The sequence below is a fragment of the Rhinopithecus bieti genome, unplaced genomic scaffold (assembly GCF_001698545.2).
Source record: "Rhinopithecus bieti isolate Rb0 unplaced genomic scaffold, ASM169854v2 scaffold_54056, whole genome shotgun sequence".
Taxonomy (NCBI): Eukaryota; Metazoa; Chordata; class Mammalia; order Primates; family Cercopithecidae; genus Rhinopithecus; species Rhinopithecus bieti.
In genome coordinates, this window is record NW_016821158.1 from 504,561 (window position 1) to 517,965 (window position 13,405).

Sequence of the window (13,405 nt, forward strand, 5' to 3'; positions counted from 1 at the left end):
CATTGGCTTCCTGGCCATCCCTCCACGCAGGCGCATGCCTCCCCGACCCCACCCCTGCACCACGCCTTTGCACGTCTACTGCATGGAATGCTCTTCCCTGCACATTTGCAGGGCTCCTTCACTCCCTCCCTCCCTCCCTTCCCTTCCTTCTCCCTCCTTCCCTCCCTCTATGTCTCCCTCCCTCCCTCCTTCCCTTCCTCCCACCTTTCCCTCCTATCCCCGCCACTCTCCAGAACGTGGTGTGCATGTCAGGGAGAAGGGTGGCTGAAAAGGGACCCAGAATGGCCTACACAGTCTCAGCATCCACCCGGCTCCCCAGCACAAGCAGCTGTGTCCTGGTGCCTCCCACTCCAATGGCCACAGGGGCAGCTGGGAAAGAAGCTGTCTGGGGTCAGGATCAGGCCAAGGAGGGACGTGGCCACCACAGCTCTGGCTCCCGACATCTCTGGATTTTCTTTAGAAAAGCCCGTGACACCCACTGGATTAGCAGAAACTCCGCGAGGGGTGAGACTGATCTGCCTGACAAGCAGAGACTGACCTGGGTGCCGGAAGGGGCCACGGCAGCCCTCTGTGGGTGACCCCTATTCAGACAGGCTGCTGGGATGCCCAGCCCCAGGGCCTGGCTCCCTGCCTGGAGCACTTCCAGCTCATGGCTCACCAGGAAGAAGACTCCTTATCAGCCTGAAGGGTGGGGCGGCTCGGACAATGGGGGCTTGGGGGCTGGCCAGGGAGGCCCCTGCTTCTAGCTTGAACCTCCAGTAACACCCCGGGTGAGCCTGGGCAACTCATTTCTCTTCTCTGAGCTTGGTTTCCTCATCTTCAAAACGCGGGGTGGGGCTGGGGAAGCCTCCAGCTCTGAGGAACTAACGCGGGACTCTCTGCCCACCCCAAACCCTTGTGTTCAGGGCCCAAGCTGGGGTTGGGAAGGGAAGGCAGGGACAGCAGAGGTGCTGTGCTCCACACTCGATGGTGGCCTCCAGTTCTCTGTCCCATGTTGCTGAGACCCATCCCCTGTGAGCCTCGACCTAGAAGGAATAGTCCTCATTACCCCAATTCACCCCAAAGTACAGACGAGGAAGCAGGCTCGGAGAGGCGAGGTGACACCCAGCCCCCACAGCCAAGAAGTGGCAGAGCTAGGGATCTCCAAGGTCAGGCTCTCTCCGTTGGTCTTGGGCCCCCGATGGCACTGAGTGACTGATGTGGTGCTTGCCTTGTCTGGGCACCTGCTACCTCTCTCCCTTTGATGGTGGCCCTGGCAGGACAGATGGTGGGAGAGAAGAGGTGGGGGATGGAGATGCCAGCTCAGCATTGAGATTGACCGGGCACAGGCCAGGCTGGAACTCAGAGCCTCCTTCCTCTCTGCCCTGCTTGCTACAGGCCCCCGGGGACGGAGCAGCCAACCCTGGCAGGGGAGGGTGGAGGGTGGTGGATGGAGATGGGGCTGGGGATGGATGTCTGATTTTGGCAGTGGAGGGGAGTTGGGGGGAGGCTCTGAACCTGAGGACACTCCAGCTTCCCCCAGGCCCTGGCCAGAGCTCCATCTTGCCGGTTTTGGGGGGAAGATCACTTAGGGAGTCGGCTGAGAGCTTTATCTTTGCCCCTGTGACGGGTGGCCTGTGGTTTCCTGCCAATAACTCCTGTTTCCGGAGGCCCAACAGGGCCCGCGCAGAGCCAGGAGGGGCAGTGGGGCTGGGCCTGGGTGGCCCCACCAGCCCCGCCCCATCTATCTTTGGGAATTTATTTGTCCATGGGCGAGGCTGGTCTGCAGTCTATTGCCTTCCAGGGGCCAAGAGCTGCTCTGACCGCCCAGGGATTCTCTCTCCAACCCAAGTGCCTCCAGCTGACCTCTGGCAGCTGTCCTCTGGCCCCATCTGCACTGCCCCACTCTTCCCAAGGGGCCAGGAAGCCCCCAGAAGCTCTGTCATCAACGTGGGTGGTGGCACCCGGCTCACCCTGAGAGCAGAGGCCGTGCAGGGGGCTCGGTTCTGAGCCCCAGCCGGCCCACCATGGCACGGCGGTTCCAGGAGGAGCTGGCCGCCTTCCTCTTTGAGTATGACACCCCCCGCATGGTTCTGGTACGCAACAAGAAGGTGGGCGTTATCTTCCGACTGATCCAGCTGGTGGTCCTGGTCTACGTCATCGGGTGAGTCCGGGCCCCTCCCGCTGCCTGCCTGCCTGCACCAGCCCCTACCCCCGGCCTGTCCTCCAGACTCTGGGATCACTTGTGTGCCCCTCTTCCTCTCCATCCAGTGGAGGGCCTTCCTGGCAAGCCACTGTGCGGGAATAGAAAATCCTGCCAACTCACTGTTGAGATGGGGACGAGGCCAGAGGGGAAGCTCTGCACCTGGGCCTTCGGTGAACAGGAGGCAGAGTCCCTGGGTTCCGAGGAGCCAGCTCAGTGTTACGGTTCCTTTGAGTGGTTAGTGGTGTTCAGAGTCAGGGCCCCACCAACCACAGCCACTGAGTCCTCGACCTCTGACCACCTGCCAAACCAGGCTGCCACCGACACACAGGCCACATCCACACAGAGGCCAAACCAGGCTGCCACCGACACAGAGGCCATACCCCATACCTGTCACCCCATGTGACAGGTCAGAGAGGGACAGACTCTGCTGCCACTTTCCCTGCCTAAGCGAGGGACATCCAGGGATGTTTGAGGCCCTTGGAGCAGAGAAACCCTCACATTCTGAGTACCTGGTGCCTTCATGTTGGCATGTCAGGCAGAGGACAGAGATCGGTTCTGGTCCCAGGGATGATAGTTCCTTTCTGGGCATCTCTGGACCTGTCCCGCCGGGCCGGGAGTGCAGAATCAGAGGCAGTATGGGACGCTCCTGCAGTCTGGTTGTCTCGGGAGCCAAGACAGGCCTGGCAGAGGCTGGCATACTTGTGAGTGTGCGTATGCAGCTCTGTGCCCATGTGTGTCCGGGTGTGTGTCCCTGGGGCTGGGTGCTCACATGTGGGTACCCTTGTGTGTGCATATGGCTGTGCCCATGTCTGCCCTGTGGCCAAGTGTCTGGGTGGCTGATGTGTGTCCCCTGTGTGTGGTGCCTCTTGGCCGCTCGCAGTGACTCTGCGGAGGGCTCCTGGAGGCCCCAGGGCCACTGGAGGGGGCTCAGCTCCTGCTGGGGGTCTGGGGGTGCCCAGTAGCCTTTGTCTACCTGTGCCGTGTGATTCTGAGGGCTCTGCCCTCCCCATTTTTACTGTGGTTCCAAACCAGAACTGCTAAATGGAGTCCAGGGCAGGCAGACCCAGGGCCCAAACAAGGACCACGGAGTCCTAGTCCCCCTGAAACTTCTGGCATCCAAAAGAGCCCTCCCTCTGTCCCACCAGTCCCCAAAACCTCAGAGCTGTCCAGGTGGACCCAGGGTCAGGCCCCAGCCTTGGCCACTCCTCTCTCTCGTTCAGAAACTAATCTGACATCTGCGATGGTGTTCGAGCTTGGGAAGGAAACACCCAGAGGGGGCAGTGAGGTTTCCAGGTCCACAGCAAGTCAGCAGCAAACCCGGGGTTGGAGCTGAGCCCTCCTGACCCCCAGGCCTCTGCTGTGCCTTCTTCTTCCTCACCATCACAGGGGGCTGGGGATCCTTTCTACTGTGCACTGATGATGGCGTGCCAGGCACAGGACGGGCCAGAAGTCCACCATTAGCGCCACTCCTGACCCTCCCTGGAAGAGAGAGGCTGTCTGCTCAGGCCCAGCCTACCCTTGCTGGAAGACGCTGGGGGAAGACTGTCCTCTCTCTGTCCCTGCAGCTCCCTAGTTCTGCTGTCAGATCTGCAGGTGTGAGGGGCACCAGGTCCCTCCTGTGTGTGGGTCACAGGCTGTCAGCGTAGGAGGGACCCTCCCATTCCCAGCCTATGCCCCATGCTGCTGCCCAGCTGGGAACCTATACCTCCAGTCACGGGGACCTCACTACCGCCCTCCTGCCCGTCTTCCGCCCCAAGACCATCTAATCCGGTTCCAGATGGATGTGGCCCTTCTCAGTGTCTGTGGGCCCCAGCGCCACAGGGGTTTAGCCAGGATCTCACAGCTTAGGAAGAGGCTAACCAGGATTTGAACCCACTTGCATGGCTCCAAAGTCAGCCTTGATATTCTGGAAAGGAAACATCCTCAGAGAGAGGGCACTGGCCTGCCCACGTCACACAGCAGAGGATGGAAGGAAGGCAGGATCCCTCACCACCAGCAACCCCAAGGGCTGCAGGCTCAGGCTTCCAGCTCCTGCTCCGGCTGTGGCGCCTGCTGTCTCTTGCGCCCTCGTCTGGCCACTGCCCAGTACTGCACTGACCTCAGCCAGGAACCCCCAGCGGCAAACCCAAGTTTGCCCACAGTGCCAGCAGCAACCCCACAGTGCCAGCCTGGACTTGGCCTTGGCATCTCCGGGCTCAGCTTCCTAACCGGCCCATGGGGCACAGGTTGCAGGGGACCCCCCTAAAGTGCACTCCCCTCAGCACTTTGCTGTTTCCTGGGGAGGGCTTTGCTTTCATGTCTGATCCTGTAGGCACTGCCGGGGGATGGAAAGGAGCATGAGAGAACAGCCAGGCCCCTGCGTCCCAGACGCAGGGCAAAGCCTGGGTGGGGGATGGGTGGACACAGAGACAGACCTGGACAGAGGGACAAACGCTGGAGCACAACTCAGACGAAGGGAGGGAGGTCCCGAGACTCAGAGATGGACAGAGTTACTGAGGCTGAACAGAGACGCTGAGATGCCGAGAACAGACTCTGAGAAGGAAAACTGAGGCTGTGGTCTCTGCTAGTCGTGCTCCTCCAGGAGATCCCGGGCAAGTGCAGGCAGTGAGTGGGCCTAAGACCAGAAGGCTGAGCTGAGCTGACCCTCTTTCAGATCCAGTTAAGATGGTCTCAGTTAAGGCCGGGTGCAGTGGCTCACGCCTGTAATCCCAGCACTTTGGGAGACTGAGGCAGGCAGATCTCCTGAGGTCGGGAGTTTGAGACCAGCCTGACCAACATGCAGAAACCCCATCTCTACTAAAAAATACAAAATTAGCCAGGCGTGGTGGTGGGCGCCTGTAATCCCAGCTACTGGGGAGGCTGAGGCAGGAGAATCGCTTGAACCCGGGAGGTGGAGGTTGCGGTAAGCCAAGATCACACCTCTGCACTCCAGCCTGGGCAACAACAGTGAAACTTGGTCTGAAAAAAAAAAAAAAAAAAAAAAAAATTAGCCGGGTGTGGTAATGTGTGCCTGTAATCCCAGCTACTCGGGAGGCTGAGGCAGGAGAATCACTTGAACCCGGGAGGCAGAGTGGAGCTGAGATCACCCCATTGCACTCCAGCCTGGGTGACAGAGTGAGATTCCGTCTCAAAAATAATAAATAGTCCGGGCGCGGTGGCTCACGCCTGTAATCCCAGCACTTGGGAGGCCAAAGGCAGGCGATCACGAGGTCAGGAGATCGAGACCATCCTGGCTAACATAGTGAAACCCCGTCCTACTAAAAAAATACAAAAATTAGCCGGGCTGATGGCGGGCACCTCGTAGTCGCCAGCTACTCCGGTGAGGCTGAGGAAAAGAATGGCGTGAACCCGGGAGCGGAGCCCTGCAGTGAGTGGAGATCACCGCCAACTGGCACTCCAGCCTGGGGCGACAGGCGAGACTCCAATCTCCCAAAATAAATATAATAAATAATAATAATAAATAAACTAAAATAAATAAAAAGATGGTCTCAGAGCTCTCCCCAAAGAGGTGATGAGCTCTCTGTCTCTGGCAGTATACAGGCAATGGGCTGTTATCTGTGACCCAGCAGGCCATGCTAGGGGCACACTGGGTCAGGGAAAGGAGAGGGCTAGTTTTGCTGCAGCATAGAGGAGCTTCCCCAAGGATTTGTGAATGTTGCTTGGGAAGGAAGCCTAGGAGGCCTTCCTGGAGGAGGTGTCACACTGATGGAACCAGCCATAAGCAAAGGCCTGGGGGCTGTGGGCTGGGCTGGGCTGGGCTGCTCTCAGCTTTCTCTGCAGTCCCTCTGGGTCTCTTCTCAACTAAGTCCTCACTCATCCCCTGCGCCTCCATACAGACCTCTTGAAATCACATGTTCTGAGATCTCCAAGTGGAGATCAGAGTGCACCAATCAGGGAGAAGGATGGATAGAAGTTATTGCTGGGAGAAACACATCCAGGGACCATTTCTGCAGCATCTTCTCCATGCCTGGTGCTGTGCCGGGGAACAGAGGTGGGACATGGAATGGAGAGAGGGAGAGGGAGGAACTGAGGGTGAATTAGCTAGACTCCTTTGATTCCCGAAAAGCCCAGTCAAACCTGATTTAACAGGAAGGGTGGGCTGGGTGCGTTGGCTCACACCTGTAATCTCAGCAGTCTGGGAGGCCAAGGAGGTGGATCACTTGAGGTCAGGAGTTTGAGACCAGCCTGGCCAACATGGTGAAAACCTGTCTCTACTAAAAATACAAAAATTAGCTGGGCGTGGTGGCGGGCATCTGTAATCCCAGCTACTTGGGAGGCTGAGGCAGAAGAATTGATTGAACCCAGGAGGTGGAGATTGCAGTGAGCCGAGATTGCTCCACTGCAGGCCAGCCTGGGCAACAGAGTGAGACTCCATCTCTAAATAAATAAATAAACAAATAAATGAATACATAAATAAAAGGAAGGGCGGGAGTATCGGGTAGTTTAGGTAACTGAAAAATCAGTGTGGGCTTCAGGCCTGGCTGGATCCTCCAGGATGAAGACACGGAGGGGTAAGGTTTAGAGGGGAGAGGGGATGAGGAATTCTCATGGGTCCAGTCTTGGTTCTCAAAAGAAACTGTCCAGGACCTGTCTCCCTTTTCTGGCTCTTCTTTCTTCTGTGGAAGCGTCATTCTCAGGCAGGTTCTCTGTCTTCATGGTGGTGACATGGTGACCAGCAGCTCCGAGCTGACATCTCCCCAGCTTAGTCACTCCTCAGGCACAAGAGCTGCTCCTTCTCCAGAGCTCCAGCGAGTCTCAGGCCCAACTCTTATTGGACAGGGTCGGGTCCCGTGCCCACCCCAGAACCAATCAATCATTGCGGTCAAGGAAACGGAATGCCCTGATTGGAGGAGCCTGGTTGTGTGTCCACCACTTCCAGGTTCTCCTGTCAGGAAGCAGAGTGTGAACCAAGGTCCTGGGGCCGGAGAAGAATAGAGAGTCACTGGGACTAGGCTGAAGGGGGCATAAAAGGAGCCCAAGAGAGAGGATGTGATAGGGCAAGCAGGGGCGATGGCGAAGGCCTTTGAACACCGCGCTGAGGGGCAGGGATTTCTCCTGCAGGCAGAAGGGAGCCAAAGAAGGATGTCTAGCAGGGGAGGGCCTGGGGCAGGCAGGGTTGAGCGTGGGGGCCAGAGGCAGGACAGCTGTGAAGAGGCCACAGGGATGGGAAGGGAGGACGGGGCTGTACCCAAGGCAGAGGCAGTGAACACAGGTGACAGATGTTGTCACCCTGGCAGGCCTCACGCCTGGGGCGGCCCCTGCTCAGCTTCTGCCCATCGTCGCAGCGGCACGTGACACCTAGCACAGCCCAGAGCTTCCGACATCTCAAGAGAAGTGGGAAGTGAGATTTATGCATGAAAGAAACCTCTTGGTGACGTATTAAAAAAAAAAAAAAAAATGGAAGAAAGAAAAACAGGCCGGGTGTCGTGGTGCATGCCTGAAAACCCAGCACTTTGGGAGACCAAAGTGAGCGGATCACTTGAGCTCAGGGGTCCAAGACCAGCCTGGCCAACATAGTGAGGCCCTGTATCTGAAAAAAAAAAAAAAAATTTGCTGGGTGTGGTGGTGCGTGCCTGTAGTCAGTCCCAGCTACTCAGGAGGCTGAGATGGGAGGATCACCTGAGCCTGGAAAGTTGAGGCTGCAGTGAGCCGTGACTGTACCGGTGCACTCCAGCTTGGAGGACAGAGTGACGCCCTGTCTCAAAAATAAATAAATAACAATAAAAATAAAATAATTTGGCCTGGCGTGGTGGTTCATGCCTCTAATCCCAGCACTTTGGGAGGCCGAGGCGGGTGGATCATGAGCTCAGGAGATCGAGACCACCCTGGCTAACACGGTGAAACCCCATCTCTACTAAAAATACAAAAAATTAGCCAGGCGTGGTGGCGGGCGCCTGTAGTCCCAGCTACTCAGGAGGCTGAGGCAGGAGAATGGCGTGAACCCGGGAGGCGGAGCTTGCAGTGAGCCGAGATCTTGCCACTGTACTTCAGCCTGGGCGACAGAACGAGACTCTGTCTCAAAAAAAAAAAAAAAAAAAAAAAAATGAAAAACACAAATCGTTGGCCTGAGATTCAGTTCCACATTCAGTTAGTCATTCACCACACAGGTGTTTATCAAGCCCCTACTATGTGCCAAGCTCTGTTCCAGACACTAAAAATACAGAAGTGAACAAAACACACCAAGATCCTGCACTCAAGGAACTTACCGAGACACTCCTCGACTTGTCTGCAGGTTGCATGGGGGCCTCAGGGTGGGCCCCACGTCTGAGCCTGGAGTCTGCTCCTGTCCCTCCCCAGGGCTGCTGCTCCCTGACAGCACACACCCCATCTGGTCAACTCCTGCCTGTGGCCCATGGCCACACCCTGTGTCCCACCAGCCACCTGGCCAGTCCTTCCAACCCATGCCAGAGCTGCCCCCGCACCTGTCCCAGCTCCTCCAAGGTCTCAGTCTTCCCACAACCAGCTCTTCTGGGTCCTTAGATGAAAGCTGAGGGAGGACAGGAAGGACTAGGGGACCCAGCCAATGTGGGCATGATGGGGAGGGTAGCTGTGAGGGTGCTGCCCAGGTACTGAGCCTGGGTGACAGGGTGAGGATAGCACCATTCTCCATGACGAGGACACAGGGGAACAAGTTCTAAAGGGAGATGGACAGTTCAGGTTGATCCGGTTGAATTTCTGTCTGTTTAGTGGTTAGTACTTGGCATGGAAATAGACCTTGCAGGCCGGCCACAGTGGCTGACGCCTGTAATCCTAGCACTTTGGGAGGCCAAGGTGGGTGGATCGCCTGAGGTCAGGAGTTGAAGACCAGCCTGGCCAACATGGTGAAGCCCTGTCTCTACTAAAAATACAAAAATTAGCCGGGTGTGGTGGCATGCACCTGTTATCCCAGCTACTCAGGAGGCTGAGGGAGGAGAATCGCTTGAACCCCGGAGGTTGAGCCTGTAGTGAGCCAAGATCACGCCACTGCACTTCAGCCTGGCAGATAGAGTGAGACTCTGTCTCAAAAAAAAAAAAAAAAAAAAAAAAGAGATACTTTATCAGGACATCATCACATTGTAAGTTGAGGAGCATCTGGACTTAGCGTGGTTTGACTTAGGATTTTTTTACTTTATGGTGGGTTTATTGGGGGTATTAAGAGCCTTTTTGACTCCGGATGGGTATATCAGGTTATAGCCCCATCGTAATACGAGGAGCATCTGTGTAAGACCTTTGGGTGTGAGATTTTTGTTTGTTTTGTTCACTTTCGCGTTTGTTTTGTTCAACAGTGTTAGGCACATTAATAGGGGCTGGATAAATAGGTGTTTGTTTTTGTTTTTAAGTAGAGACAGGGTGTTGCTATGTTGCCCAGGCTGGTCTCTAACTCCTGGCCTCAGGTGATCCTCCTGCCTCAGCCTCCCAAAGTGCTAGAATTACTGGCTCATGTTTGTTGAATGACTGAATGTGTGGAATTGAATCTCAGGGGAGAGTGCAGTGTGAAGATAGAATTCTGGGGACACAGCGTGTCTGAGGCAGCTCACTCAGGGAATGGGGGTGGATTGACATTGAAAGAGGAATGTGTGAGGGAGGAACAGAGAACAGTGAAAATGGGAGGTTTTCATTATATGTGCCCACTGAGTGCTAATTTTTGTATTTTTAGTAGAGACAGGGTTGCACCATGTTGGCCAGGCTGGTCTTCAACTCCTAACCTCAGGCGATCCACCTGCCTTGGCCTCCCAAAGTGCTGGAATTACAGGCGTGAGCCACTGTGTCCAGGCTGAGAGATCTATTTCCATGCCAAGTACTAACCACTAAACAGAAAAACTCATAGAGGCCGGGCGCGGTGGCTCACGCCTGTAATCCCAGCACTTTAGGAGGCCGAGGTGGGCAGAACACCTAAGGTCAGGAGTTCAAGACCAGCCTGAACCCAGGAGGCAAAGGTTGCAGTGAGCCGAGATCACGCCATTGCACTCCAGCCTGGGTGACAGACTGAGACTCCATCTCAAAAAAAAAAAAAAAAAAAAAAAAGAGAACTCATAGAAGCTTCCCTCAAACACTTACCTAGATGCTTCCGTCTCCTGAGGCCCAGGCTGAGTATGTACTAGGGTTTCACTAAGCACTTATTGAGTAAGCAGCGCCTTTGAGGTAGGTGGCCTCAGCTCTGTTTTATGGAGAAAACCAGGGCTCAGAGAGGTGCAGTCTCTACCCTGAAGCCACACAGCTGGGGAGCAGCAGGGCTGGCACCTGACCCTCAGCCACTCCACATGTGGCCTCTTCCACGAGAAGGCCACCGGAGAGGCTTGCCGATGACAAGGTAGAAAGCATGGTGAGGGTTATTTCTGGAAGGGGAGAGGCTTCCGAAGATGCCTGTGTCTGACATCAGGCCCTCTTGGTTGTCTCCCAGGGTGGTGACAACAAAGCCCGACCAAGGCATGGCTTTGGAGGAGTGGACCCGGCACCATAGTCATTCTATTATTTTTGCTTGTTTGTTTGTTTTGAGACAGAGTCTCACTTTGTCGCCCAGGCTGGAGTGCAGAGCGCGATCTCGGCTCACTGCAACCTCCGCCTCCCAGGTTCAAGCGAGTCTCTGCCTCAGCCTCCCGAGTAACTGGGATTACAGGTGCCCACCACCCCGCCCGGCTAATTTTTGTATTTTTAATAGAGACGGGGTTTCACCGTGTTGGCCAGGCTGGTCTTGAACTCCTGACCTCAGGTGATCCACCCACCTCGGCCTCCCAAAGTGCTGGGATTACAGGCGTGAGCCACCGCGCCCGGCCCATAGTCATTCTATTATCACCATTGTTGAGGTCATGACTACCAGATTTGACTGACCTTTCCCTTCGACCCTCAAGACCGGCAGCCCCAAGAGCAGACAGAGACGCACGCTGAGTGCACCAGCCCCCGCGTGTGGGCTCCAGGTGGCTCTGTTTGCCCTCTGTGCTCTGCCTCCTGGGAGACGCGTCGAAGCCAGTGCTCCTCAGTGGAGGTGGGATGAGTCCTGGGCTGGGTGCCTCAAGTGTGGGGACACTTGGGACCGCCACTCCTGCAGGCCTCAGCTTCTCTGTTATAAGTTGGTCTTGGGCAAAGATAGAAATGTTGCTAACCCGTTGGGGTGGGGGTGCCAAGAGGGAGGCCTGTCCCATAGAGGGGTTCAGGACATGGAGAAGCTCCACTCTCCCCTGCACCAGCTCCTTCTGGCTTGGACACAGAACCAGAGGCCTTCCTGGAGCAAGGGGCCCAAGGAGGGCGGGCGGGGTGGGCGGGGATGGACGATGCCCTAGCTCTCCCGGATGGGGCTGGAGACAGCGAGACAGACGCAGGATGCGGAGGATCAGGGGCCTTTGTCATGCCTCACCTGTTGCTCTCTGGGACCTGCAGGGGGCAGCAGTGACCAAGCTTAGGCTTCGGGAGCATGTGGCTTGGCCCCAGTTCCAAGGTGAAAGGGGGCTTGGAGAAGAGGTGGGTGGACCCCGAGAAGAAAGAAAAGGAAATTGGTGGGTGGCCTCCCTGGGGCCTGCAGCGGGGAGACAGGAGACTCTGGGACTAAGAAGCCTGGAAAGTTCTGTTACCAGAGACCTGAGCCCTGGGGGAAGGAGAAGAGAGTCCATTACTTTGAGCTCCCCTTGGACAGGTGAGCTTGGGGTAGGATAAGGGGTGGAGGGGGATGACACATCTGGCCACAGGTGCACTCACAGATTTGCCCTGGAGGTATACAGCCACACACCCCATATCCCAACACACACACCCAACACACACACACACACACACACACACACACACACACACACTACCCTGAATCTCCACAAAGAGTCTTTCCTCGAGGAAGGGGCCACAGCCTGGAGAGGAGTGTTATCCAGGACTATTTCATGTGCAAGCAACAGAAACCAAATCCAAGGGCTTAAATAAAGGAAGGACATTTATTGGTTTATGTAACTGAAAATTCCAGAGGTAGATTTTTCAAGTGTGCTTCAGGTATGGCTGAATCCAGGTGCTCAAAGAGCCTTGTCAGGATTCTGCCCCTCTCTATCTCCTGGCCTGGCTTTCCTCTAGGTGAGCTTCATTGTCAGGATCGCTCTCTTCAGAAGGCGGCAAAGATGACTACCACAGTTTTCGTCTTGCAGCCGCCCTGCTTAGCCACTCGGTAGACAGGATATTTCTTTCCTGGCAATTCCCAGAAAAGTCCTGGCCTCACTGCTGAAACTCCCCAGGTCATGTGCGTGTCCTTAGACCCGTCACTGTTACTAGGGGGATGGAACATTGATTGGCAAGCCTTGGTCATCTGCCCAACTCCTGGGGCTAAGAGGAAGGTTAGCCACATGGAAACTTCCAGACTGAAAGTGGAGAACCCAAAGGAACAGGACTGCTCAACGCTAGGAAGGCAAGGCCAGAATTTTCCAAGGTGGAAAACCTCCTGACTGAGCCACTCCCACAGTGCCCTGACCGAGGGGCTGGACGCAGCAAGCCCTGCAGAGGACCACTTCCCTGCTCTGTTTTCCTTGCTGTCTCCCAGGGGGTCTCAGTATGGCTGGATCATAATCACAACTAATGTCTATACTGCATTTATTCTGTGCCATTCCCATTCTGAATGTTTCTACACTTATGAACTCACTCATTTGATCACTACAAGAAGTACCATTGTTGGCCGGGCGCGGTGGCTCATGCCTGTCATCCCAGCACTTTGGGAGGCCGAGGCGGGCGGATCACAAGGTCAAGAGATCGAGACCATCCTGGCCAACATGGTGAAACCCCATCTGTCACAAAAAATTACCTGGGTATGGTGGCGCATGCCTGTAATCCCAGCTACTCAGGAGGCTGAGACAGGAGAATCGCTTGAATCCAGGAGAGGGAGGTTGCAGTGAGCTGAGATCACACCACTGAACTCCAGCCTGGGCAACAGAGCGAGACTTCATCTCAAAAAAATAAAATAAAATAAAGAAGTATCGTTGTTATTCCCATTTTATAGATGAGGAAACTGAGGCACAGGGGATTGAATAGCTTACCCCAAATCCCACAGTAAGTAGTGGAGCTGGGATTTAGACCCAGACTCTTAGGCATTGAAGAGTATATTCTCAGCCTTCATGCTCTGCTGGGACCTCTGGAAGGAGGAGCACCCTGGGAAGGATTGGGGTCTGAGAGGCTTGGCCTCCAGGGCCCAGCAAACTCTGTTCTTGGAAAAGGATTGGAAAGAGTATTTGAATTAGCATTTTCTTTTCTCTCTTTTTTTTTTTTTTTTTTTTTTTTTTT

The 13,405-nt window shown here is 55.5% G+C and overlaps 1 protein-coding gene across 3 annotated transcripts in view; it reads left to right on the forward strand.

Moving 5' to 3' along the window:
* The first annotated feature begins 1,570 nt into the window (after window positions 1-1,570).
* The window catches only part of P2RX1 (purinergic receptor P2X 1), a 23,257-nt gene continuing 11,422 nt past the window's right edge, over window positions 1,571-13,405 (forward strand). Inside the window, exon 1 of one of the 3 annotated variants that reach the window (XM_017860204.1) lies at window positions 1,571-2,143. In XM_017860204.1, the coding sequence (XP_017715693.1) occupies window positions 2,007-2,143 (137 nt within the window). In that variant the 5' untranslated portion in view covers window positions 1,571-2,006. The remainder of the gene's footprint in view (window positions 2,144-13,405) is intronic. The other 2 variants (XM_017860205.1, XR_001882988.1) reach the window with 2 other exon arrangements.